Source organism: Oncorhynchus gorbuscha, linkage group LG10 (genome assembly GCF_021184085.1).
Source record: "Oncorhynchus gorbuscha isolate QuinsamMale2020 ecotype Even-year linkage group LG10, OgorEven_v1.0, whole genome shotgun sequence".
Lineage (NCBI taxonomy): Eukaryota > Metazoa > Chordata > Actinopteri > Salmoniformes > Salmonidae > Oncorhynchus > Oncorhynchus gorbuscha.
In genome coordinates, this window is record NC_060182.1 from 35,060,421 (window position 1) to 35,087,552 (window position 27,132).

General features: G+C 42.1%; 1 protein-coding gene across 1 annotated transcript; it reads right to left on the bottom strand.

The window, feature by feature from the left end:
* Window positions 1–2,903: 2,903 nt before the first annotated feature.
* Window positions 2,904–7,937, bottom strand: LOC124045131 (probable nuclear hormone receptor HR38). Its single transcript, XM_046364375.1, has 7 exons — window positions 7,804–7,937; window positions 5,724–6,490; window positions 5,210–5,339; window positions 4,938–5,101; window positions 4,591–4,793; window positions 4,158–4,336; window positions 2,904–3,866 (listed from the first exon to the last, which is right to left on the bottom strand). The coding sequence occupies exons 1-7, from the start codon at window positions 7,853–7,855 to the stop codon at window positions 3,610–3,612; spliced, it is 1,752 nt and encodes a 583-aa protein (XP_046220331.1). The 5' UTR covers window positions 7,856–7,937; the 3' UTR covers window positions 2,904–3,609.
* Window positions 7,938–27,132: the final 19,195 nt, after the last annotated feature.

Genomic DNA, 27,132 nt, shown 5'->3' on the forward strand with positions numbered 1-27,132 from the left:
ATCCAGGAAGTAAACAGCTCTGGTCATGTGACAATTTACACTAAACATGTGACACTGCACATCATTCATTGAGATCCTTTATTATTTCAATATTTGCTGGAAATGCATTGATAGATCATTCAGTAACATTTTTAGAGCCTTATAACTGAAAACGTTTTTTACGGTCACTATCGTGACCGATGGGATTAAATAGGTTAATGAAATGTATCCAATCACAAGTCAGAGAAACCCTTGACATATGAGACAGATCTGGGTTGGCCATACATAGAATTCAGAAAGCTATACACTCTTAGAAAAAAGGTGCTATCTGGAACCAAAAAGGGTTTTGGGTTATGGCGACATTCACAGAACCCATTTGCAAGATTCCATTAGACTGACCCTGACGTGGAACCCCCAAGGTAAACTGATGTACTATCCAGGCCCAATGTACTATCCAGGCGCCCAAAGGTAATCCTGGCTATGGTGACTGTGTCCTGTTGATTTCATCACCTTATATTTTGTTGGCACAATGTGCCTTGCAAAGCCCCACTGAAGGCATAAGATGGATGGACTGATGGCCCATATGTGTGTATGTGCCAATATGAACACTTTGTACAACCAGCTTGATTACATCGCAACTGCCAGCAGACTCATTTGGACCTTCTCCAGTGCAATCTCTAGAAGTAGCCCCATAGGCCTAATGCCTAGAAGGCTTTTTTAATCAATGCTTGAAGTGGACTAAAATTGGTGTTGGTACTCTTTTAATCAGACCTAAATTCACATAACTGGACTTTCATGCTGTGAAAAATAGAGAAAGAAAGAGAGAGAACTACAATTATAGAGAGAAGAATTGTTTCAGAACTCTTAAAAAATTATGGAGCTGCGGCGTAAAGATGAACAATTCTGTCTAAAACCAACTTGGATTGTATCGCAATACATATGAAATGTTAAAGCCACAGTCTAAGATTTCCAGAAATGTCAAATAAGGAAATACTGTAATCCTCTTGATTTCGAAAAATATGACTCCCGTTATAACTACTAAATGTTGTGTTTTTGCAGGCAAAGGAAACTGAACAAATGTACAATAGCTTTAAATCAAGTTGATCATTTCTTGAGCACTTCAATAATTGTATAATCAAGTGCTCTTTACATCTGGAAATGTCATGACTGCACATCTTGCAGATTGTGGCTTTAAGTAACCCATGCTAATTTAAAGACCTTGTCAGGTATTACACAGAAATAGTCACAATGGACACAATAAGCTATGTATAATATTCATAGACGCAAAAACCAATAATACAGTTGTAATATTTGTTTAAACTGTTCAATCATAGCTGCCATATCAGTGATATTTGCACAACATTACTGACAAATAGCATAATCTTCATGATAATCAACACTATCTCCAATTGGTAGGTCAGGGAACCTTCTCAGATTTCCTTATGATTGTTACAGTCACAATGCTACAGTCGATTCATTGTGCATATGCAATAACACCATTATAAAACAAGTACAATCTTGAACCTGAATTTTAAAAAGACCATAGCTAAGGCATAATATACGGACTTTGATGTTATAGTTAGACGATGCAGTCATAGGGCATGTGTAAATGTAATACATTCCTTTATGTTGATCAGAATCTACTGTATAGGCTCTCAATTATAGCACAGCATGGTGGTATTTAAGTTGTTAACAGTCTGCTTTTGGTTCATGGTCTTTTAAAAATATCTATACATTTTGAATGTTTAAAACATACAATATACTACTTGCAGTGAAGCCGCTTAACTGATGTAGTTATCTAGCAGATCTCACACAAGGTTTGTTTGCTAAGTTGATATAAAAATTTAATTATATAGGTATAAAAAAACTATTCTGTAGATATTCCCTTTGATACACTAATGAAGCTGTGTAAATAAACCACGTTGTCACGGCTGTTGAAGGAAGTGGACCAAGGTGCAGCGTGGCGACCATACATTTTCTTTTATTATAAAAAAATGACGCCAACAAAACAACAAATGAGAAAACAACTGTGAAGCTACAGGCTATGTGCCATAAACAAAAGTCAACCTCCCACAAAGACAGGTGGATAAAAGTGCTACCTAAGTATGGTTCTCAGAGACAACGAGCGACAGCTGTCCCTGATTGAGAACCCTACCCAGCCAAAACATAGAAATACAAATAATAGAATACCCAACTAAACCAAAATAGAGACATAAACAGGATCGCTAAGGTCAGGGCGTGACAGTACCCCCTGGAGTCTTCATGCCATGGATCGTCACTGGAGGCTTCGTGCCATGGATCGTCGCTGGAGTGGAGACACACACAGGAGGCCTGGTTCTGGGAGCAGGCACAGGACTCAGGCTGGGGAGACAGAGGAGGCTTAGTGCGTAGAGCTGGCACAGGGCTTACCGGGCTGGGCAGGCGTACAGGAGACCGGGTGCGTGGAGCTGGCACAGGATATACTGGGTATATAGATGCACCAGAGTTCTGGAGCGCAGAGCTGGCACAACCCATCCTGGCTGGATGCTTACCCTAGCCCGGCAACTATGGGATGCTGGCACAGGACGCACTGGGCTGTGGATGCATACCGGCGACACAGTACATGTAACCGCAAAGCATGGTGCCTGAAGGGGCACATGCTCCTCAAAGTGACTGTCTTGCTCCAGACTCCAACCCATCCAAACTCGTTCGTCCCTCTCTACTGCTAACCACTCCTCACTCAAATGGTCCAAGAATTCCTCCTTGGTCTCGGACTCACCCCTCAGCACAGACGCCCACGTCATCTGCCCCCCCAAACACATTTTTTGGGGCTGCCTCTCAGGTTTCCGTCGTGTCCTTTCCTCCTGACCACGCGCTGCTTGGTCCTTTGGTGGTGGGAAGTTATGTCACGGCTGTTGAAGGAAGTGGACCAAGGTGCAGCGTGGTGAGCGTTCATTTTCTTTTATTATAAAAAATTACACCAACAAAACAACAAACGAGAAAAGACCCGTGAAGCAACAGGCTATGTGCCATAAACAAAAGTCAACTTCCCACAAAGACAGGTGGATAAAAGGGCTACCTAAGTATGGTTCTCAATCAGAGACAACGATAGACAGCTGTCCCTGATTGAGAACCCTACCCCGGGCCAAAACATAGAAATACAAATAATAGAATATAGAATACCCACTCCAACTCACACCCTGACCAAACCAAAATAGAGACATAAACAGGATCTCTAAGGTCAGGGTGTGACACACGTCCACCTCATCTCCCACAGTTGACCACTTTCTACCATTTTGGTTGTGGATCATTGGTGGCACAATAACAGTTAGTGCACACTGAAAGCCATAAGTCAGAAATACTGCACTAAAACAAGGAAAACTATTTCAATTATAACACATTTTCATCACCATACTACAGCCATTGCTAATGAACGAGAGAGGTCAGTTTTTCTTCAAGTACGATAGTGCTTGAATAGCTTCATATCTTTTTAAATCTTACAGTATAATTCAGTACTTTCATGTGAAATCTTTGGGAGCATAGTTTCCTTAATTTGTCCCTACTCAACACTGAGACCGCTTGATCATTTGACGTTCCTTTATCGTCGCTTTAGCAGCACAAGTGCACAGTCGGTATTGTCTTATCTCGCTCTCATAAAGGCAGAATGTCCATGGTCATTCTGTCAACTATGGGGGGTGGTGGGACCAAGTCCTCAAGCTTGAGATAGAAGATGCGTTGCAGGCCCTGGGTGCAGAGAGTCCGTAGCTCGGGCAGTTTTCCCAGAAGTCGGGACAGGTAGTTGGGCCCAGTGGAGTCAGGGGCGCAGCTGGAGACGTGATCTCTGAGACAGGTGATTAGCTGGCTCTGGAACTCCTCCACCCGCTTTGGATCCTTCAGGCCATGGCGGTCTGTGGAGAATCAGGAGACAGAAATGGCATGAGTGTGTGACCAGGTAAAGCAGAGTGTACACCAAAAAGAGAGGTCATTTTTAACATTATTCTATAACACAATAACATTATGTAGGCCTATGTGCCAAGATTCATGCATATTCAGCTTGTTCAGGCAGCTCAGGTTAGGGTGAGCATAAAGCTTGACTGCAGGCTCTATGTTGCAACCTCATACTGTACTGGTTTATGGTGTCATATCTCTAGCACAGCCTGGCAGGCTGATGTGTAAGCATAGGTGGGTTGAGCTCTCACCAGTGATTATGACCAGAGTTGTGAGGCAGGAGAAGGATGACACGTCCAGGTTCATGCGGTGGAGGCTCTGGGAGAAGTCCATGATGGAGTCTATCCAGTCACCGAAACCCCGTATACACTGCATCCGGTGAAGCACCATGCCATTGCAGAAGATCAGCTTGTCCGTCTCAGGGTTGGACCTTGGGAAGAGAATATAATAGGGATGATTAACTTTTTTGGGTGGGGGATCCATGTTTGTTATAGCAAATATATCTGCACATTGTTAGCTGTGGGTGCAATCACCCCAGTCATATCCATAATGTATGTACTGTATAATCATAGCAATACAGCGAGTAATGTCAAAACAACAAAGCCATGGCTCTGATTATGCAAGCTGTTTTTTTTGGAGCGTTTTATTTTTTCAACAGCGATAACATTTGGTTCTTCTTTTAACCTGTATGCTAGTCGCAAGATGAACAGTTCTAAGAAGGCTGACTCCAGTAGCAGTTCCTGGTCCTCGGAGCAGAAGGCGGTGAACCCAGGGATGCTCTCAGCCCACTTCCTGATCACTTCCATGGACTCCGTGAGGAGTTTGTAGAACTGTTTGATGTCACAAGTGTCCTCTTTCTCTGACAGACTGGCCACAGTCTCCTGGTACTGAATTACAAAGGAAGGAAAGAAGTTAGTTCTGTTAGTGGAATGCCCTGCATTCTCATGGTTCTATTTAGGCCAACAGCGACCTAATAATCCCCCAAAACAATAATAGATAGACCACAATGGAGAATTTTCAGTTGTCCTTACCTTGGAGTAGTCCAGTTTCTCAACACCAGAGTTTGATTCAATGTATTCTCTCACAAGAGAGGCAATGATGTCGACTCGAGACACAGCAGACGATAGGCCCTGGACTGCTTTTGGCTTGGAGGGCAGACGACCTCTTCGACCTTTTAAGCTATCTGTTCTCACAACTTCGAGAGAGAGAGAGAGAAATTGATAATGTCTTAGCAACTGAGAACTGAGAAAGAACAGTGGTTATGGTGAGAGATGTGGTAGTAAAATGAATCTGAAGGGCTCACCTTCTTTCACCATGCCTACTGCCAGGCACTTCTGGAAACGACAGAATTGACAGCGGTTCCGTCGCCGCTTGTCAACTGGACAGTCCTTGTTGGTAAGGCACACGTATTTAGATTTTTTCTGTACAGTACGCTGCAAAGCACACAGAAAAAAAGCTTAGCTATGGTAGCTCAGTCTCTATACCAGTCCAGCAATGGCGATGCAAGTATAAAATGTGTTTTGCATTGAATAAAAATGTATTAGACACAGTGCTTGACTTGGGTAGGAGCTCACCGGAGCTGAGTACCGACACCAGCATTTGTCTACTGCTACTCTTTTGGAATATAAGCTCAAAAGTATTGTGAAACTCATGCACCTAAATATAAACAGTACCGGCACCCAAAATGAGTACCGGCACCTAAATATAAAGAGTACCGGCACCCAAAATGAGTACCGGCACCTTTTTCAGTTCAAGTTAAGCAATGACACTCAGTTATGGAAAGAAATTGACTGAAGAGAAAGGAAAAATCTTCTCACCTTGAAAAAACCTTTGCAGCCCTCACAGGTGCGAACCCCATAGTGCTGGCAGGAGGCGTTGTCCCCACAAACAGCACAGAGACCCTCATTTTCAGTAGGGCTGTGCGGTGTCGCAGACATTCTCCCTTCAATGAGGCCTGAGACATCTAGGGTGCCCGGCTCCTGGGTTAGAGGGGAGAAGGACAGGGGGGAGGGGTGCTGATGGCCCAGAGAGAAGGGGTCTTGCTCAGCCAGCTGGGGCTGGCCCAGAGGAGACAGATCCTCAACTGAGCCGGGACCGAAGGTGAAGAAAGAGGATGGCTGTGTTAATGCAGTCTTATCAGCCACCCAGCTGCCCGGGTTGGGAGAGTATGGACCGAAGGGCGAGTCCCAAACTGACGCAGGCTGGGTCTGGAAACCTGGAGTACAGGGAGACTGGGCTGACACAGGGCTGCCGAAAAAGTCAGAGCCACCAGAAGACAGGGCTTCGTCGAAGTAGCTCAGGGCCAAGGTGCCAGGGTAGCAGCCGTAAACCTGGAAGTCATCAATTTTGAAGGGCAGCTCAGGGTCCGAGGCGGTGGTAGAAGCTGTGGCAATCTGACAGGCATTAAAATCTCCAGCGTAAGTGCCCACCAGGGAGTTGATGCTAGTCAGAGAAGGGGCAGAGAGCTGGTCCGTATGACTACTTACATCCATAGCTAACCTGGAGGTAAGGTCCAGGTTCAGAGACTCTGAGTTGTAGAGGCTGTTCTCATAAGGCTGAGCTCCATGTGGGGGGACATTCATTTCTGTGGATTCAAGGTGCAGACAACTATCTGTGAGAAAATGGACTATGGCAATTTTACAGAGGGTCTGTGTGAACTGACTTTAGGAGATCCTACAATCTTCTAGAAGCTAGTAATGAGTTTGGAGTGGACATCCTGTTCCCCTGGGTTGCCAATCCCTGAATAGAGAGGACTGTCAAATCTAGGTCATCGAAAGGCTTCACACACACACACACACACACACGCACACAAACACACATCACATCTGCTGCTACCAGACTCTTATTATGATTGCTAAATACTGCACAATTTAAACACTTGCCCTCCAATCCCCCCTTCCCAAAAAAACGTGTAAATATTGGACTATAATTTGTGCCTTCCTGTATTAAACTTATGTTAACTGTTTTCTATTCTACTGAGCTATTTACTTTGTCGTATTCTTATCTTTTATTACATATTTCTTATTGTTGTTGCATTGTCGAGAAGGAACCTACAAGTTAACATTGAGTTGGACAGTGTATACATACCACTAATACAACTTGAAAAAGTCAGTCTGAGCCTCCCTGACTGCCCATAGATTCTTAGAAAGCATAGTTAAGTGTTTTCCTGAACTACATCTCCATTATCTGGAAATCCTTGAAGTTTAAAAACACACCTAACTACATGTCTGACACATCTGAAGGGGTTGGCTTTCAGAGCTGGGACTCAAATGAAGGAAGAGGAGTGGTAGACCCCCTACTGGATGTAACAGACTGATTTGAATGTCTATCAGCACAACTAAAGTCGGGGAGACTCTGTATCCATGTCCTTGTAGCCACACTAGTATGCTTTTATATGACTGTTACATTGCTTTATAAATAGTGTAGCTGGCAGTACATTAGATTAGGACACAGAAGGTGCACAACAGAGGCACTATGTGGGAACACCTGTTGTACCTCATACTGGTCTTATCATGCAGCATTCTTATAACTGAATAACAGTATTAACATACCGTATGATTGTATAATGATCATTTCTTGTTATTTTTGACTTACCTTGCAGCAATTGACTGGCAAATATATTTTCTGACTAACTTTTATTTGCCCCCCCCTCATCAACTGTGGATGACATGCCCCCAGTTCCAAGGTATTTTGCATTTATGTATTTTTAGATGTATGCATCTCAGGACAAAATGGTTTTAATGTCAAAAATAAAGTAAATAGCAAGGATGATTCATTACCTAAATAAATGTACTTAGAGAATGCACTGTAATATCATACTGAAAGCAATACCTGGAAGCTGAGAGCGTGCTTACCTGTTTATATCTCACTAGTATTTTAAGCAATATCCATAGTTACCTTGCATCTGAAGTTGCTCTGCAGTTCTGTTATTGAGATCTTGGGAACACATTTATACAATCAATTTTATTTTGCCATTACGTCAGAGGGACGCCCCCTTTAATGGTGCATTCAAGACAACTGGGAACTCGGAAGAATACGAGGTGATATCATGACGTCAGTGATCTTTCGGACGGAAAGCCGGAGCTCTAGAAAGAGACCCGAATTCCCGAGTTGGAATTCCTAGTTGGATGATTGTTCAAAACGATTTTTCCCAGTCGGAACTCGTTTCTTTCAGAGTCCACAGTTGTCTTGAACGCACTGAAGTCGGAAATCGGAGATTTCCGAGTTCCCTGTTGTTTTGAGCGCGGTGTAATTTCCCATACAAGCAATGCAGGGGCGAGGATCTGAAGCCAATCAGCTCGTATTCAGTCAGACGTCCTTTCAAGTGACGCGCTTGCGGGATTCCATTGATGCAAACGTCCCCAGAGTCATATAATCCACATTTGCTACAAACACAGTGAGACAGGAAAAAAATAATATATATACAAAAATACATAACTTTACGCGGAGCAAAACAAAACGGCAACTTTAGATGACACAAACAAATTTCAGTCGCTCTTTGGGAAATTATAACAAACATAATCAGGCATGCTCGCTTAAACACAATGAGTAATTCGCGACAAAACGAAAAAGATGTTTTTCATTTTTACCCAATGTTAAAGATAGGTGGTAAAATGGTGTTGATTCAGCCAATCAAAGATGATAGATATGACAAATTGGCACCTTTATCACACCTGCTTACCTCAGCCTGGTTTAACTTAGTTGTACTGGCCTATATGTATGTTTGTCATGTCAGTATTTCCTTTCCCTTGACACATGTTTTGCTGCTACAGTGACCATTCTTGGCCATTACATGCTGATAAAAGTATATTATATTGTGTGTGTGTATATACATACACATACACATACACACACATATATATATATATACACTGCTCAAAAAAATAAAGAGAACACTAAAATAACACATCCTAGATCTGAATGAATGAAATATTCTTATTAAATACTTTTTTCTTTACATAGTTGAATGTGCTGACAACAAAATCACACAAATTATCAATGGAAATCAAATTTATCAACCCATGGAGGTCTGGATTTGGAGTCACACTCAAAATTAAAGTGGAAAACCACACTACAGGCTGATCCGACTTTGTTATAATGTCCTTATAACAAGTCAAAATGAGGCTCAGTAGTGTGTGTGGCCTCCACGTGCCTGTATGACCTCCCTACAACGCCTGGGCATGCTCCTGATGAGGTGGCGGATGGTCTCCTGAGGGATCTCCTCCCAGACCTGGACTAAAGCATCCGTCAACTCCTGGACAGTCTGTGGTGCAACGGGGCGTTGGTGGATGCAGCGAGACATGATGTCCCATATGTGCTCAATTGGATTCAGGTCTGGGGAACGGGCGGGCCAGTCCATAGCATCAATGCCTTCCTCTTGCAGGAACTGCTGACACACTCCAGCCACATGAGGTCTAGCATGGTCTTGCATTAGGAGGAACCCAGGGCCAACCGCACCAGCATATGGTCTCACAAGGGGTCTGAGGATCTCATCTCGGTACCTAATGGCAGTCAGGCTACCTCTGGCGAGCACATGGAGGGCTGTGCGGCCACCCAAAGAAATGCCACCCCACACCATGACTGACCCACTGCCAAATCGGTCATGCTGGAGGATGTTGCAGGAAGCAGAACGTTCTCCACGGCGTCTCCAGACTGTCACGTGCTCAGTGTGAACCTGCTTTCATCTGTGAAGAGCACAGGGCGCCAGTGTCGAATTTGCCAATCTTGGTGTTCTCTGGCAAATGAAAAACGTCCTGCACGGTGTTGGGCTGTAAGCACAACCCCCACCTGTGGACGTCGGGCCCTCATACCACCCTCACGGAGTCTGTTTTTAACCGTTTGAGCAGACACATGCACATTTGTGGCCTGCTGGAGGTAATTTTGCAGGGCTCTGGCAGTGCTCCTCCTGCTCCTCCTTGAACAAAGGCAGAGGTCCTGCTGCTGGGTTGTTGCCCTCCTACGGCCTCCTCCACGTCTCCTGATATACTTGTCAGGACCCGGTTACGAACCCGGGTCTCCGGAGTGAGAAACAGTCACTTAACCAACTGAGCCACGAATAGTCGGCAGAACCCAGAAGATGAGGCAGACACAGCAGTACTTGAGACGGTGTATTTAATGAAGTAAAAAGTGAAGTTCTTCAGGAAAACATGTAACTCCACAACCTCAAAAGGAATCCTACAAGAACAAAGGTAATCCTCCAAGACAAAAAAGGTAAATCCACAAGGTGGAAGGTAAAGCACATAAAGCCTCAAAAGATACTCAAAAAACAAACAAACAAACAAACAAGAACAAAAAACAGAATTCCACAAGAGAGTCCACCGGGATCAACAAGAGTTCTAAGAGTACTAGGGCTGGGTGCTAACATACAAACACAGAGCAAAGAACAGTGGAAAACAAAGGGTTTAAATACAATCAGGGGAAACGAGGCACAGGTGCAAATAATCATGGGGATCAAGGGAAAACAAAAGGTCAAAAGGCACAATGGGGGCATCTAGTGACCAAAAACCGGAACAACCCTGGCCAAATCCTGACAATACTGGCCTGTCTCCTGGTAGCGCCTCCATGCTCTGGACACTACGCTGACAGACACAGCAAACCTTCTTGCCACAGCTCGCATTGATGTGCCATCCTGGATGAGTTGCAGTACCTGAGCCACTTGTGTGGGTTGTAGACTCCGTCTCATGCTACCACTAGACTGAAAGCACCGCCAGCATTCAAAAGTGACCAAAACATCAGCCAGGAAGCATAGGAACTGAGAAGTGGTCTGTGGTCGCCACCTGCAAAACCACTCCTTTATTGGGGGTGTCTTGCTAAGTGCCTATAATTTCTACCTGTTGTCTATTCCATTTGCACAACAGCATGTGAAATGTATTGTCAATCAGTGTTGCTTCCTAAGTGGACAGTTTGATTTCACAGAAGTGTGATTGACTTGAAGTTACATTGTGTTGTTTAAGTGTTTCCTTTATTTTTTTGAGCAGTGTATATATACACACAGTCATTCATAATGTCACATGTACCATATAGTTCATGTGCAGGAGAGGCAGTCGAAGAGGATGTGGTGACCTAAAACTTGTAATGGAGATGCAAATGTTTTATTGATTTATTTAACCTTTATTTAACTAGTCAAGTCAGTTAAAAACAAATTCTTATTTACAATGACAGCCTACCCCGGCCAAACCCAGACTACGCTGGGCCAATTGTGCGCCGCCCTATGGGACTCCCAATCACGGCCGGATGTGATGCAGCCTCCATGCAGGCAGACGTTATGTACATAGTATCTCAGTGTCAGTCTGGGGCCTAGTCCGACAATATGAACATACTGTAGTCTCGGTGATGGGCTCAAATCACAATCCAGGCAGGCTGTTACTATCTCCTTTCCACGCCTGGAGTTCGAATTTCCTAATAGGGGAGTGGAGTAAATTGAGACATTTTTTACATTCAGAATCACCGTCCTGGGAAATATAGTATTCTTTCAAACAAAGATATCTACATATATTTCAGGATGTTGTGTATCCCTGGAAATAATCAGAATACATGTAAACATTACAGTTTTGAAAACATAGCTTGTCCAGACTCTTATGACTGCACAATGTAAACACTTGCCCCCAATCCCCCCCTTTCCCAAAACACATGCTTTTCTATATTATACATATGCTCAATGTTTATTCTATTCTACTTAGCCATTTAGTGTTCTTATATTTGATTATTTATTGTGTCTTGGCACAACTTACCCTGGGTATGGGGTAAGTTGAGCATAAGGACAGGGTAAGTTGAGTTGCCTACAAATGTATGTACAGAATTAAATATGACCACTACCTTTTTAAAACCATGCCTATCTTTACTTCCCAAACACAATTCAACACAATCACTTTTTTGTCTTTTAATAATGTAAAAGCTTTAATACAGGCTTAACACCTAACAAGGCGGTGGTGTTAGCTCATTTCCCAGCGATAATGACTAGCGTTATGCCTGGGAAGAAAACACTTCAATTTGCTCAACCTCAAGGAAAACATTTTGACTACATTAGCCCACACAGCTACAAGGATGCACTTTCGGTGGCAGGTAACCTAGCAGTTAAGGGAGTTAGGCCAGTAACCAAAAGGTCGCTGGTTTGAATTCCCGAGCCATGAAGGTAGAAAAATCTGCAATTTTGCCCTTGAGCAAGGCAGTTAACCCCCAACAACTGGTCCCCGGGCGGCGATGACGTGGACTTCGATTAAGGCAGCCCCCTGCACATCTCTGATTCAGAGGGGTTGGGTTAAATACAGAAGACATTTTGGTTGAATGCATTCACTTGTGTAATTGACTAGGTATGCCCTTTTCCTTTCATTCTACGTTCAGAACCTCACATCGAAACTTATAGAGACCCCAACTGATGTATAGAACAATCTTAAAATTATCTACTTTGGTTTCGATACAAGCATCATGAAACCTCTTAACACAATACGTTCATTTGACTTGGTGAAAATCATTTTTTGGGACGTAACTTGGTTACCACTTTTTCCATGTGGTTTCTTAATTTCATGAAGTTTGTGAAGGATGACCTCTTACTAAATATTTGGTAAAATTATTAATTTTGTGTATGGCTTCCTAGAAACAAGGGGTGGCTCAACTAACCCTTTGGCTCAATTTACCCCACTCTTCCCTACAGTTTAGCTTCCTGCCACATCCTGCACTGCACACTCATATTGTGCTGGTTGCCTGTGAATAGCATCCATAACTCCATGACCCCTCTGGAGTACTCAAGACTATTCATCTGTAAATGAGCTGAGTGTAGTGGGACACACAAACAAATCAGTTGCTTACTCAATCGGCATTGAGCCATCAAAACAACACACAATTAGCCTGACAAGCTTAAGACCTGGTCTCTAGCCTAGGCAGCAAATTGTAGCTCCATTATTTACGGACTGACTAGCCTAATTATGAAATGAACTCTCAAACAGATAACCAATGGGAACTAATGCAATGGTAGGGGTAGCATGTGGGCTACCTAAAACCCTGACACGTGACACATTCCTGTCTAAATATCAAGGCCATTACTCTGAAGGAAGCCAGACCCAGTCTCACTGAGGGGACCCATGCTGCCTGCATGTGATGACCGCACTAGGCTTTATTCCAGTTAGGCCTTACTGTGTTCTGATTCTTCCTCTGTAGTTAAATGTGCCAAGAGAAAAAAATAAACCTAGTTACTTGTCTGACAGAACAACAGGGTAGTGTCTCCAGTGACATAGGCTATACTTGGTGTATGGTAACATCAGTGGAATCCCTGTTTGTAATATCACCTTGGGTCTGGGAAGGTTGAGGGAAGAATGCCAAAGTGCCTCCTTGTCAAATGACTTTTCGTCTTAAGACATCTGTTAAATGAATATTAACACAGCAGAGATCACAACCAGTTAAAGGTACAGAAATAGCTTTGCTTCCAAGAATCCTTGTCGTCATTTATATGGCATGAATAAACGCTTTCGTGAGAGAGGACACAAGCATGCTTTCTAGAGCTCCTGCATTCGTCACCAATGTCCTTATCAGGTTCCACTATCTGTTACTCAAATGAAAAAAAAGAATCACAAGTAAATGCATGAAGCGTTTTAAATTTAGACAACTGAAATTATTTTACAACCTATGATCCTTCACAGCTGAGCACTAGACGCCCCCGCTGTTGAACTCAATTCGCTCGTTACCGTCTGCAGACCCCGTGCCCCCGCCATGTATGCATGAACCCGGGTGATCCCTTGAGACAAACCTGGACATTTACCAAGATTACATCACAACTCCACTGCTTAATTCTAAGGCCATCGCTCTACGTACCAGGAGGAGACATGCCCATAAAATAACAACAGCAGTAGGCCTAGACATTGAACCATCAAATCTTTTGAGCACAAGCCAATTTTCACTCATTTGTAATGCGACCAATGTCATGCACTCAATGTAATAATAATTATTTCATTCACACTTCAATGGGTCCACTGGACAATATCTCTATAATGATGCCCACACACACTAAAGCAATTTGCATCTAGCTGTGGATAATATGTAGGCTATCTTTGTCTACAGATGAATCAATGACACAAAGGCTTAATTTAATGCATATGATTTCACATGACCTTATGACTTGACCATTCTAATTTAGCTAGCTAGTTGAGTTGTGTGATTTGTATTAACTAGTTGGCTACTTGGGAATGGGCTGTTGAAATGACTAAATTAAAAGTGCAATAACATATAAGCCTTGTTCGAGCTTCATCTGTAGCCTTTCATGTCCAAGCTCAGTAGATGCCAACTCAACCCCATTAGAAACGAATGGGCTGTAGAAGTCATCTGCCCCTCCAGTTCAGCAGAGCACAGTGGTATCACTTCCCGTTATGCTGAGGCTAGCACCAAAGATGTTTATAGCTAAACCAAGATAGACCACTGCCTGCCGTTTGCAATGGGAACTAATGAGTCATCGTGGGATAAACAAGCAAGGAGGTGGGCAGAGTCAAGCACCAGCTATAGAGATCTTATAGGAGTGTTCTAGCATGCGTCTGCATATTTCCACTAGGGTGCGCCTCCTCTGTGAAGAGCGCAATAACTCAATTCGCCTTTGCACTCCAAAACAACGCGATTTATTATTATTTTTTGCTCAGGTTAAGGTCTACAAAACTTAGTCCACTATGTTCATAACATATTCTAGTTCTGGGAACAGGAAACGGTATTGAGATTAAACGTTCCATCGAATGTCGCTCGTTCCATCTCCCAAATGGGCTTCCTATCACTACCATATTTGGTAGTGAGTGGAAACGCCAAGCGGGTACTTCACATTTATACATCCGGTGAAATATATGTCTCATTGTTCCATCTGTGCTAGCACCACAGCAGTACTGGTATATACTATACATGCTCCATCTGGTGGTGCAATATGGGACTGATAATGATGATTATAATATGGGAGCGATATGGGTTGATATGTGCAGCCCTACATTGCATTTTGGTACACCAGAAGTACATTAATTTCCAAAGGAATGCTGTGTTTGCCTTTACAGCATTGCGTTACAGAGCATTCAGTGTGGTGCATACGTTGGATTTATCGAGCGTATGCATCAAAGTATGTGTACACGGCTGGACAGAAATGGCATCAGAAGGCGAATGTTTAACTTTTGTTGCACACATATCCATATGATGCTCGGTACCAGTTTGCACAAAATCCTTGTCGGTGTGATCGAGGCGTGCGTGTACAAAACCTTCCTACTATTGAGCTGCACCCCCTTTTGACATCAGAACAGCCTGCATTCGTCGGGACATGGACTCTACAAGGTGTCGAAAGCGTTCCACAGGGATGCTGGCCCATGTTGACTACAATGCTTCCAACAGTTGTGCCATGTTGGCTGGACACACGGGTAACTGTTGAGCGTGGGAAACCCAGCAGCGTTGCAGTTCTTGACATCCTCAAACACGGTGCACCTGGCACCTAACTACCATTATCTGTTCAAAGGCACTTAAATCTTTTGTCTTGCCTAGTCACCCTTTGAATGGCACACAAACAAAAATCAAAATTATTTCTTTAACCTGTCTCCTCTCCTTCATCTACACTGAATAATGTGAATTTATCAGGTGACAACAATAAGGGATCATAGCTTTCACCTGGATTCACCTGGTTAGTCTAGGTCATGGAAAGATAATATTTTGTACACACAGTGTAGTTCTCAATTACCATCTGGAAGTAAAGTGATATTATTGGAAGCCTACAATACTATATTTATTATACTGTTATATGCATGTAGGCTAGGAGATAAAACATATATATATAATATAATTTTCAACTTATTTGAGAAGAAATAGGGAATTATTTAAGAAAAATGCAGGGGTGCCAAAATATTTGGCCCGAACTGAAATATACACTGTACAAAAATATAAACACAGCATGTAAAGTGTTGATCCCATGTTTCATGAGCTGAAATAAAAGATCCCAGAAATGTTCCATACGCACAAAAAGCTTATTTCTCTCAAATGTTGCGAACAAATTTGTTTACATCGCTGTTATTGAGCATTTCTCCTTTGTCAAGATAATCCATCCACTTGACAGGTGTGGCATATCAAGAAGCTGATTCAACAGCATGATCATTATACAGGTGCACCTTGTGCTGGAGACAATAAAAGGCCACTCTAACACGGGCAGTTTTGTCACACAACACAATGCCACAGATGTCTCAAGTTTGAGGGAGATTGCAATTGGCATGCTGACTGCAGGAATGTCCACCAGAGCTGTTGCCAGAGAATGTAACGTTAATTTCTCTACCTACCATAAGCCACCTCCAACATCATTTGAGAGAATTTGGTGTAACAGTATAACTTTAGACCGTCCCCTCGCTCATACCCGGGCGCGAACCAGGGACCCTCGGCACACATCAATAACTGACACCCACGAAGCATCGTTACCCATCGCTCCACAAAAGCCGCGGTCCTTGAAGAACAAGGGGAACCACTACTTCAAGGTCTCAGAGCAAGTGACGTCACCGATTGAAACGCTATTTAGCGCGCACCACCGCTAACTAGCTAGCCGTTTCACATCCGTTACATTGGCAGTATGTCCAACCAGCCCCATCAATGATGTCTGAAGCTTTATTTTATCACTTGCTTTTTCAAACTTCCTTTACGAAACAATATTGGAGTCAGTGTGTAGTATATCTGCAGTACAACTGTAGTTCGAGTGCAGTATAACTGCAGTATGCTGCAAATACTGCGTCCAATATAACTCGTTTGTTTTACTGCAGTAACATTGCAGTTTAACTTCAGTTAGAGTGCCAATGATTTCGCATTGGTTCTGGTGCTTTCTTCGATTCCAAGCTACTTTCAAACAGAGACCTCTACTGGACAACATATTTACAAGAATAATTTGGATTTTGTACATAAAGTTTCACTGGACTGGTAGTTTAGCAGCTAGAATAGTGAACTATGGCACATTCAGGACAGTGAATGTGTGAGGTCGACTCCTTTGAAGGCTCACTATTTAGAAAATTGTTTTATGTGAAACCACACTTTCTGCACTGTTGTTCAAATAAGGGTTTATTTATTATTAGTATAAGTGTCTGTGTTTTAAGAGTCCTAAAATAATGCCACATATTCCGTTTTTGAGAAATAGTAAACTTCAACGCAAACCTTGTATGCCAACTTATTATAGGCTACTAAAGCCAACGATTTAATGCTGAGCCACAGTTTTGATGAAGACAATGGAGAGAAAACATGTCTATCTGATCATCACAAGCTGCTATTTATTGCTGACCAGCAGATGTCACTAATGTGCATTGGGAACAGATAATGAAGCTCTGAGTAATTAAACGTTTTTTTTTACACAATTTGGTGAACGCGCTGAAACCTTCATAAATCCTCTGTTTCCCATCACTGCTTATACTTATTTTGTGTCCAAAACTAACAGTGAAATCCGACTCATCATCTATGGCTTTAAAACCTAAGTCGAAACTCTCGTCTGTAAAACTGGCTGCTTACTGCGACCCGTAGAACGTGAAAGTAGCCAGGAACCATTAGAAAGAGTAGCATCAAGGAGCCAATTGAAAGAGGGGGTTAGTTTCCCCCGGCAGTTTTTCCCTGCATGGCGCCATACCCCAGTGCCTGGCGCAGTCGGCCCATATTGTACAAAACAGCAGTTGAGTTAGATTGTGGCAGATTGTCCACATGGGGGCACAGTGAGCTCACTGCTTTGGCTGATCCACAATTCTGGGACACATTTTCAGGTTGACCATTCGACACAGCATTTTTGAGGCTTTCGGGAACTCAGCTGAACTCATCTACACCTGGCAAATGGTTAGGCATGGCATGGCAAATATATAAGTAACAAATCGGTCATTTTGTTGGTATAGCCTACTTTCCAACAGTCCACGTGAGTTTATCACGGGTGTAGGCTTAGAGTGTAGTTTAATCAGGCTCAATCCTGCTGTTGTGTAGCCTATGCATAAGAATTGATCAAATTCTCTACTAATAATGTCCTAAAATGAAGTTAATTTGAATTGAATAGTGTATCGGATTCATCATGGACATTTCTCTGCATCATATTGAATAATGTGATCTGTCATGTAGTCTCTCTTCTGATATGGCTTTTGTTGCACTTCGGTACAAAACATATTTTCTGTCATTGTATATTTAATAGGTTGTATGAGAATGACTCTATTGAGCCCCCCAACATTCTTCTCCATCCACTACCCACACACCCAACGTGGGTCACACAACTTGGCTTATGGAGAAATGAGACTCACTGAGTGTTCCAATAGTGGTTTCCAGATCTATTGGCATCATTATTTTGATAGTTGGTTATTGGATAGAATATCAAATTCCAAAATTCAGCAAAATAACTTAGGACAATTCAATTTGTTCTCATGTTAGGATCTGCTTGAATTGTTCTCAACCAAAAACCATACAGTCTCATATTTGTTCCAATGAGGCCAACATAACATATTAAACTCAGAATTGGTCATGGTGAAAGAAAATCAAAATCCCTATGCATAAATGTAACATTTTCACCATTCCGGTGCATTAATCCATGAGCTCAGCATACTGCATACGAAGAAATTGCCCATCACAGAGTTAACTCTGCGGGGGCAATAACCACAGGTAGCACAATCTAGAAAAGTGTAATGTGTATTACACCTATATACTGTATCTCTCCACTCCAGCCACTGGCTTTGTGGTGTTCACTCATAACTAATAAGGCAGTCATGGCTGCCTGCTGCTGCCTGCTGTGTCTCAGTAGAGATGTGGGCCCAGGGTAGTGAGTATTCATGGGTCATTTTCCCAGGGTCCCACGAAAGAGAGAGAAAGTATTACAAGAGGCCCAAACACACGTCAGGCCGAGCCAGGAAAGGATAGGGGAGGCAATGGAACCTCCAGCACCCCTTCAGCTCTCTGTCAGACCCTAGCTACAGTGTGGTGTGGAGCGCCGGTGGGTCAGAGGCATGCTTTTGTTTTGATTTCTCTCCAAGGCTGGGGATAAAACCCATCACTCTGACTCACAAATGTTGGATATTGGCTATCTTTCTTTCGCTAGCCCTTTTTTCTTTTTTTCTTAGGTGAATTTCTTTTTGTAGCTGGTCCAGATAGCTCATAGATGAAATAGTGCTGTTATTGTCTCAATGTTTCCTGGACCTGCTCAAGGTCATTGCGCCATGACTATTTTAACCTGCATGCCTCTTTGAGAGTGAATAGGGACTTTACAGAGAGTGTTCTTAATTTAATCTCTTCTCCAAGGCCATTATCGATTTGAGCAACAGTGACGCAGGTAAAATCCCCATAATAACACAAAGCTGTATTTGTTCTGATTTTTTCATGAATCTTTAAAAATAAAGTGGGCTTAAAGTGAGTTTGGCCTGTGCCATCCCTACCCAGCCATGCAGGTTATAACGTTTCATGCAGACAAGGTTGCATGCCCCTGTTGGGCATCTCTTAAAATCATATTTCATTCCAACTCACAACATGTGAGCACAGTACTGTTACCATAGCTGTGGGAAGTAGGGGTGCTGCAGCATCCCTTAAAAAAATAATTTAATTTTAAAAAAGACATATTTTTTTCTCACAAAAGTATTGCTCTGGGCCTTTACTAGTCCTGTTAAAGCGGACTGACATAGGTGGCTTCCCATGGCTATGACTGTTACCATCTGTTTTGGTGTTATGTCCATGATCCATCTTGAAAACTATTGCCTCATACTCTGTGGAGGGAAATATATGGAGACCAGAAGAAGGAAAAACACTGACGTGGCTAGTTCCTACACTGAGTGTACAAAACATTATGAACACCTGCCCTTTCCATGACATAGACCCTGGTCCTCAAATACCCCCAACAGTACACAGATTCGTTGTGCCCCTTGACAAACACACCTCATTCGACTCATTGAAGGCTTGATGATTAGTTGACAAGTTAAATCAGGTGTGCTTGTCCAGGGTTACAATACAAATGTGTACTGTTGGGGGAACTTGAGAGCTAAGGTTGGGAAAAACCAGTGGTGGAAAAAGTACCCAATTGTCATACTTGAGTAAAAGTAAAGATACCATAATAGAAAATGACTCAAATAAAAGTAAACATCACCCAGTAAAATCCTAATCTAAATGTATTTGGTTTTAAATAGCTTTGAGTATCAAAAGTAAATGTAATAGCTAAATATATACTTAAGTATCAAAAGGATTAAGCAAACCAGACGGCACCATTTTCTATTTTTTATTTTTTTTATTTACCTATAGCCAGGGTTACGCTCCAACACTCAGACATCATTTACAGACAAAGCTTGTGTTTAGTGAGTCCGCTAGATCAGAGGCAGTAGAGATGACCAGGGATGTGTGTGAATTAGACCATTTCTCTGTCCTACTAAGCTTTCAAAAGTATTTTTGGGTGTCAGGGAAAATGTATGAAAAAAGTACAAAATTGTCTTTTAAGAATGTAGTGAAGTAAAAGTTGTCAAAAGTATATATAGTAAAGTAAAGTACAGATACCCCCAAAAACTACTTTAGTAGTACTTTCAAGTATTTTTACTTAAAACTTTACAGGGTATTTCAAAACCACTGCTTCAGTGAGAGTGATATGTGATGTACTACATCCCTGGCATTTAACCACAGAGACACAACGTGAAAGTGTTGTATTTAATTATGTGGGCATGAATATGTCACGATCAGAGATCACCACCATTTGAAACTAAAACGGAAAAAAAACGTACACCGTACAGAAACCACACGCCAGCCACCCTCACTTCCCCTATTCCACTGTGACAACTTTTACAAACAGTGCACAAATGCAAATGCTGTCACTAATGTCATCTGGTTGCTTTGTTTTGAGTCTTCCACTTTCACTGTCGTCACAGATCCCCTTGGGATCGGTGATTCTCTTGAAATATCACATCACAGTTGATTAGTGAGTGATATCCTCATTCTGGCATTATCTTATGGCCTCTCTCTCTCTGGTGGAGGGTGTGTGGGACAGTGAGTGTGGCTCTTGAGAGCTTGTAGCCTATTAGTGAAGCACAATGCAACAGCAAGTGTTGTACCAGTGTTGACTTGGAGTCTCTCCATTTGACATTTTTGAGGAGATGACATGTAATCTGTGACGAGAACAGCTGCAGTGTCCTAGCACCGAGGATCTGCACGGAACACATCATTTAAACATTGTATTTTGATGGCTCCTTAGGCCAATTAATCCGTTTAAAAATCAACCATCTGTCTACGTATGAGATTTCTGTATATGCATCTTCACTCGTTATTAAAATGCTGTTGTGAATCAAGTTGTACTTTCAGAACTGGTTTACTGTCAATCTTAGACAAAGATTGGCATCATTACCGGAAATTAATGGAACAATGTGTTATCTGTTTCACATTTAAAACAATGTACACATACAGCCATGCCTGGCCTGTGGACAAAGAGCTACGTATTGAGCTTGGGACTCTGTGTACACAATTCTTCGGAATTACAAACACAATAAACATCTGGGAACAGTACAGTATCTTTGAGTTCCATCCTCTCCCTCCTTTCCGGGAGCTCTTGGAAAACCCTGGTGAGTCAACATCCTCTCTCTTCATGGACAAACACTGGACTGACACATTCAGGGCTGTTCTGACACACAGCGAAGTGCAGTGGTGGCTGTTTTCACAGTCTGTACATCCATTTCCGAGTCTCTGCTTGTTTGGTTGATTTACATATGCTTGAAATGTTGGAAGATTAGGCTTCTAACACTGGAATGTACAGTACCAGTAAAACGTTTGGACAGACCTACTTATTCAAGGGTTTTTCTTTATTTTACTATTTTCTACATTGTAGAATAATAGTGAAGACATCAACACTATGAAATAACACATATAGAATAATGTAGTAACCAAAAAAGTGTGAAACAATTCCAAATATATTTTAGATTTTAGATTCTTCATAGCAGCCACCCTTTGCCTTGATGGCAGCTTTGCACGCTCTTGGCATTCTCTCAACCAGCTTCACCTGGAATGCTTTTCCAACAGTCTTGAATGAGTTCCCACATATGCTGAGCACTTGCTGGCTGCTTTTCCTTCACTCTGTGGTCCAACTCATCCCAAACCATCTCAAGTGGGTTGAGGTCGGGTGATTGTGGAGGCCAGGTCATCTGATGCAGCACTCCATCACTCTCCTTTTTGGTCAAATAGCCCTTATACAGCCTGGAGGTGTCCTGTTGAAAAACAAATGATAGTCCCACTAAACGCAAACCATATGGGATGGCATATTGCTGCAGAATGCTGTGGTAGCCATGCTGGTTAAGTGTGCCTTGAATTCTAAATAAATCACTGACAGTGTCACCAGCAAAGCACCCCCACACCATCACACCTTTTCCTCCGTGCTACACGGGGGGTACTACATATGCAGAGATCATCTGTTCTCACAAAGACACAGAGGTTGGAACCAAAAATCTCAAATTTGGACTCGTTAGACCAAAGGACAGATTTCCACCGGTCTAATGTCCATTGCTTGTGTTTCTTGGCCCAAGTAAGTCTCTTCTTCTCATTGATGTCCTTTTAGTAGTGGTTTCTTTGCAGCAATTCCACCACGAAGGCCTGATTCATGCAGTCTCCTCTGAACAGTTGATGTTGAGATATGTCTGTTACTTGAACTCTGAAGCATTTATTTGGGTTGCAATTTCTGAGGCTGGTAACTCTAAGGAATTTATCCACTGCAGGTAACTCTGGGTCTTCCTTTCCTGTGGCGGTCGTCATGAGAGCCAGTTTATCATAGTGCTTGATGCTTTTGAAACTGCACTTGAAGAAGTTTTCAATGTTCTTGACATTTTCCGGATTGGTTGACCTTCGTGTCTTAAGGTAATGATGGACTGTGGTTTCTCTTTGCTTATTTGTGCTGTTCTTGACATAATATTGACTTGGTCTTTTACCAAATAAGGCTATCTTCTGTATACCACCCCTACCTTGTCACAACACAACTGATTGGCTCAAACGCATTAAGAAGGAAATACATTTTACAAATGAACTTTTAACGAGGCACACCCACCTGTTAATTAAAATGCATTCCAGGTTACTACTTCATGAAGCTAGTTGAGAGAATGCCAAGAGTGTGCAAAGCTGTCAAGGCAAAGGGTGGCTACTTTGAAGAATCTCACATGTAAAATATATTTTGAATTGTTTAACACTTTTTTGGTTACTACATGATTCCATGTGTTATTTAATCGTTTTGATGTCTTCACTATTATTCTACAATGTAGAAAATAGTCAAAATAAAGAAAAACCCTTGAATGAGTAGGAGTGTTCAAAACTTTGACTGGTACTCTGTGTGCTGTACTGTACAGTATGAATGTGACTGTTTTTCTTCAACATCCCAGAACGCTCTGGGTTCCAGAACAGTCTGAACCCGACTACTTCCCCTCTCTCTAGAGAGAGGAAACGGTTACTGTCGCCGCTTCCCTTCTTGTGCTTCTAACCCAGCAAAGACGTCCTCTTTAAGAAGTGCTGAAGTACAGCCATGAAGGCGTCCCTCAGATCTCCGTAGGTGTCAGACCCCCCTTTGTCACTAGGACAAGCATAGTGGCGCAATAACAATGTGTCTTTATATTGTTGAATGGCCATTGTCTTTGGATTCCTATATTGGACTAATATCCAGAAATAAATATTACCAACAATATTGGTTATCTTGGATCTTTAAATTACATGGACATTTTGGACATTTCCAAACTTGTAGAGTTAGTCCAGCTCTGACGAAGATCATTCGCCTTGAGTCACTTCCTGCTATTGTGTGTGAGGAGGGCATTCTCAGAATGGGAGGGAGAGAAATGAATTTGAAATGTGTCCATTTTACATCAGACACTCTGTCCTCACAACTGTTGAAAAAGCATTATGTAATACATCTCCCTGGTTACCTATGGCCTAGGGGTTAGCTAAATATGTTCCTAAAACATTTTGACTGGTGCAAACTCAGAGGAGTACAGATTCAAACAAATAATGTTGTCAGTTGTCCATGTTTTCTACACTAAAAAAGTGGTTCTGAAATGAAACGCTTCACACTAAACAGTTTTTTAAATAGAGTAGTCAGAAGCAGTCATTGCAAATTCACATTTGTATTCTGTATAGAATTATATTTTTGGCGTGGTGATTCACACCCCTTTAATGAGAGTTATAGCAGAGAGAGATTAGAGAAAGAGCGAACATTTGCAGAATCCATAACGGTTTCTGTGAGCAAACATTGTAAACCTATTAGAAAGAGGAACCCGCATTAACAAACCGATAACTAGATCTGAAACCCATCACTCACCAGCTGTACCTCCACCACAACATCTAAAACAGATTACACTTCCGGTTGTAAGGAATCTTAGATGTACTGGTAAATCAAAATAAAACATTTACTCTGACCCCATCATATGAGGTTAAAGCTTGCCACATAGAACAGATGCATTCTCTCCCGCCATAAAGAGTGGACTCAGAGGGGTGAGCTTGCAGCTGTTGTAGTTTCTCTAGAAGTTCATCTGAGACCAGCAGAACACTGCATTGCATCCTGTTAAACCGTTCAGCAGTAGAATAGGGAGTTAAAGGCATATTTATAATGAGACACATTCACACGTCGCTCACTTGTGTGGGAAAATGGCGTGTCTATTTGTGCATCTGTGTGAACTCTGTGATCTACGATTGTCGCAGTTCCACTTTTATTCGAAGGACATTTTGTCGTCAAGCATTTTCACCGGTGCTTTTCTTCTCTTTTTTTGTGGAATTTGCGGGCAATTTACAGAAGTAGAGAAGGTTAGGCCTTCAGATGACTTGCTGTTTATCACTGCACACAAAAAGTGTTAATATCCACCATTAGTGTTCTTTTTCCAATGAAGGTCAGTATTTTGGTGTGTCTTTAGTACAATGAGAATGCCACCTCTCCACACAAGGTGAACTTTGTTTCAGGGAGCAGTCTAATAAACTGTGAGCGTTGATGCCAGCCTGTCAGTGTGTAAAGTATGAAAAGCAGGTCCTACAGGGGTCTGTATGAGCAGGCACGTCGAGCCTCTGCAGGGTGACATAATAGGCTATGCAGTATCAGTTCCTCTGGAAAACAAGATGTCATGCTGTCAAAACACAATTTACCACATATTAGACCTCAGCATGACATGGCACTATATCGGGTTGTACGACTGAGTGGGAAGATATTCATATAGCTGAGAATACAGATCAACATTGCCACACACGAGAAGAATATTGGGTGGGTCTACATTACAGGTATTGGCCTCGTTTGATGTTGTGTGACTTGTCCCAAACACTCAAACAATAGTATAATGGATGGCAGTATAGACAATGGACAACATAAAGGCAATTCTCAACGACAACAACTGAAGCTACCCATTGGGCACAAACTGGTTTAATCAACGTTGTTTCAGCGTAATTTGTCTGACTGGGCACCATCTCCTACTGGAGAATTGCTCTATATACAGCTACCCTTTGGTGTCCTATCTTGGGTTTTAACCAAGCCCAGCTTAGCTATGTTATTTATCACGGACTATTAGCAATGTGCTAACATGAGAATGATTGTTGAGAGAACTCCACTTAAAAATGAAATAGATTCACTGTTGCTATCGAAGTCATTCCAAAGGGTAGGTTTAACAGAGCAAATTAAATGAGACCATACTTGATCACTCGTATATCATCAATGACACCATCTAGGCCTATATAGCCTCAGCAGTGTCATCAACAGCTATTGTTTCTATTCAACCCAGAATTAAATAAGCTCTGGTTGATTTCAAATGTAATGATATTTAGTGACGTTGAATTGTGTTTGGTTTTCAACTCATCCAAATATCAACATTTATTCCCCCCCTTTGATTTTCTCTATTTTTTAAAACTGAATGTTATTTTACATTTACATTTACATTACATTTAAGTCATTTAGCAGACGCTCTTATCCAGAGTGACTTACAAATTGGTGCATTCACCTTATGACATCCAGTGGGACAGTCACTTAACAATAGTGCATCTAAAACTTAGGGGGGGTGTTATCAGAGCTTCAATCAAAACCTAATGTTAGATACAGGCAAACTGAGTGAACAAATAACACAATATTTTAATACTTATTTAATAAACAAAATTATGCAACACTCAATTGCCCTGTGTAAAAAAGTAATTTCCCCCTTACACTCAATAACTGGTTGTGCCACCTGTAGCTGCAAAGACTGCAACCAAACGCTTTCTTTAGTCATTGAAATAAAAATAGTATGTACATGAATGTATAGTTAAAGGCACGTTGCATATATGATAAACAGAGAGTAGCAGCAGCGTAAAAGAGGGGTGGGGAGGAGGCACACAATGCAAATAGTCCGGGTAGCCATTTGATTACCTGTTCAGGAGTCTTATGGCTTGGGGGTAAAAACTGTTGAGGAGCCTTTTTGTCCTAGACTTGGCACTCCGGTACCACTTTCCATGCAATAGTAGAGAGAACAGTCTATGACTTGGATGGGTGGGGTCTTTGACCATTTTTAGGGCCTTCCTCTGCAATCCTTCTTCTGCTATTAGATGAAGCACAGTGATAACACAATATGTTGTATAAATAAACAAAATATCTTACATTGTATTCCCATTTGAATTTTGCTGTACTTTAAAATGGTTGAAAGCATAGTGATGGACATTTGGGTGACAACTAAACCAAAAATCCTACATGCTTGTAGATGGTTAAAAGCATAGTGATAACACATTGAAAATTCAACTAACTTTGGCTGTCTTTTTGATTGGGTGAATATACAGTAGGTTGTTATCTCATTAATCTACATCTCAACCAAATATGACCCAATTATTCTCATTGAAATGAGATGGTGTGCCCAGTGGTCTGGCCATTTGAGTTAAGTAGGGAAATCAGCAGTTCTGGTTCCTCCCCCGATTCCTCTCTTTGTATACCCCACTTGTCGAGTTGTTAGGGAGAAGCACAAGTGTCCCATCAAGCCATGCACTTGTCGTCTGTTTTGTATTCCTATCCTACCCCCTGTTCCACCCACCCCTAACACACACACACACCAACCAAAAAACGAGGGGAATCCAGTAAGTCCACCAGCATGGAGAGAGATATGAGCAAAACTCTTTTTCACAATCGTCACCCACATCCTGCATGCGTAGACTGCCTACCCAACAGATCTCTTAACACTTCCTCCAGAGACAACCAACACCATAGAGCTCCAACATGCCAGACACCTACACTAACCACAGTGTCGTTACTGTGTCATAGACCGGCTCTCACTTCCTTGTCTGAGCATTCTATTTTTATCAGGGAAAAGG

What these genes read in the sequence shown, in the direction of transcription:
- LOC124045131 (XM_046364375.1), bottom strand. Translation starts at nt 7,855, where the DNA reads ATGTGTTCCCAAGATCTCAATAACAGAACTGCAGAGCAACTTCAGATG. An exon ending in AGAGCAACTTCAGATGCAAG is followed by an intron (nt 6,491 to 7,803) that starts GTAACTATGGAT and finishes TTGAATCCACAG; the next exon opens with AAATGAATGTCCCCCCACAT. An exon ending in GCTGCAAAGGTTTTTTCAAG is followed by an intron (nt 5,340 to 5,723) that starts GTGAGAAGATTT and finishes TGTGCTTTGCAG; the next exon opens with CGTACTGTACAGAAAAAATC.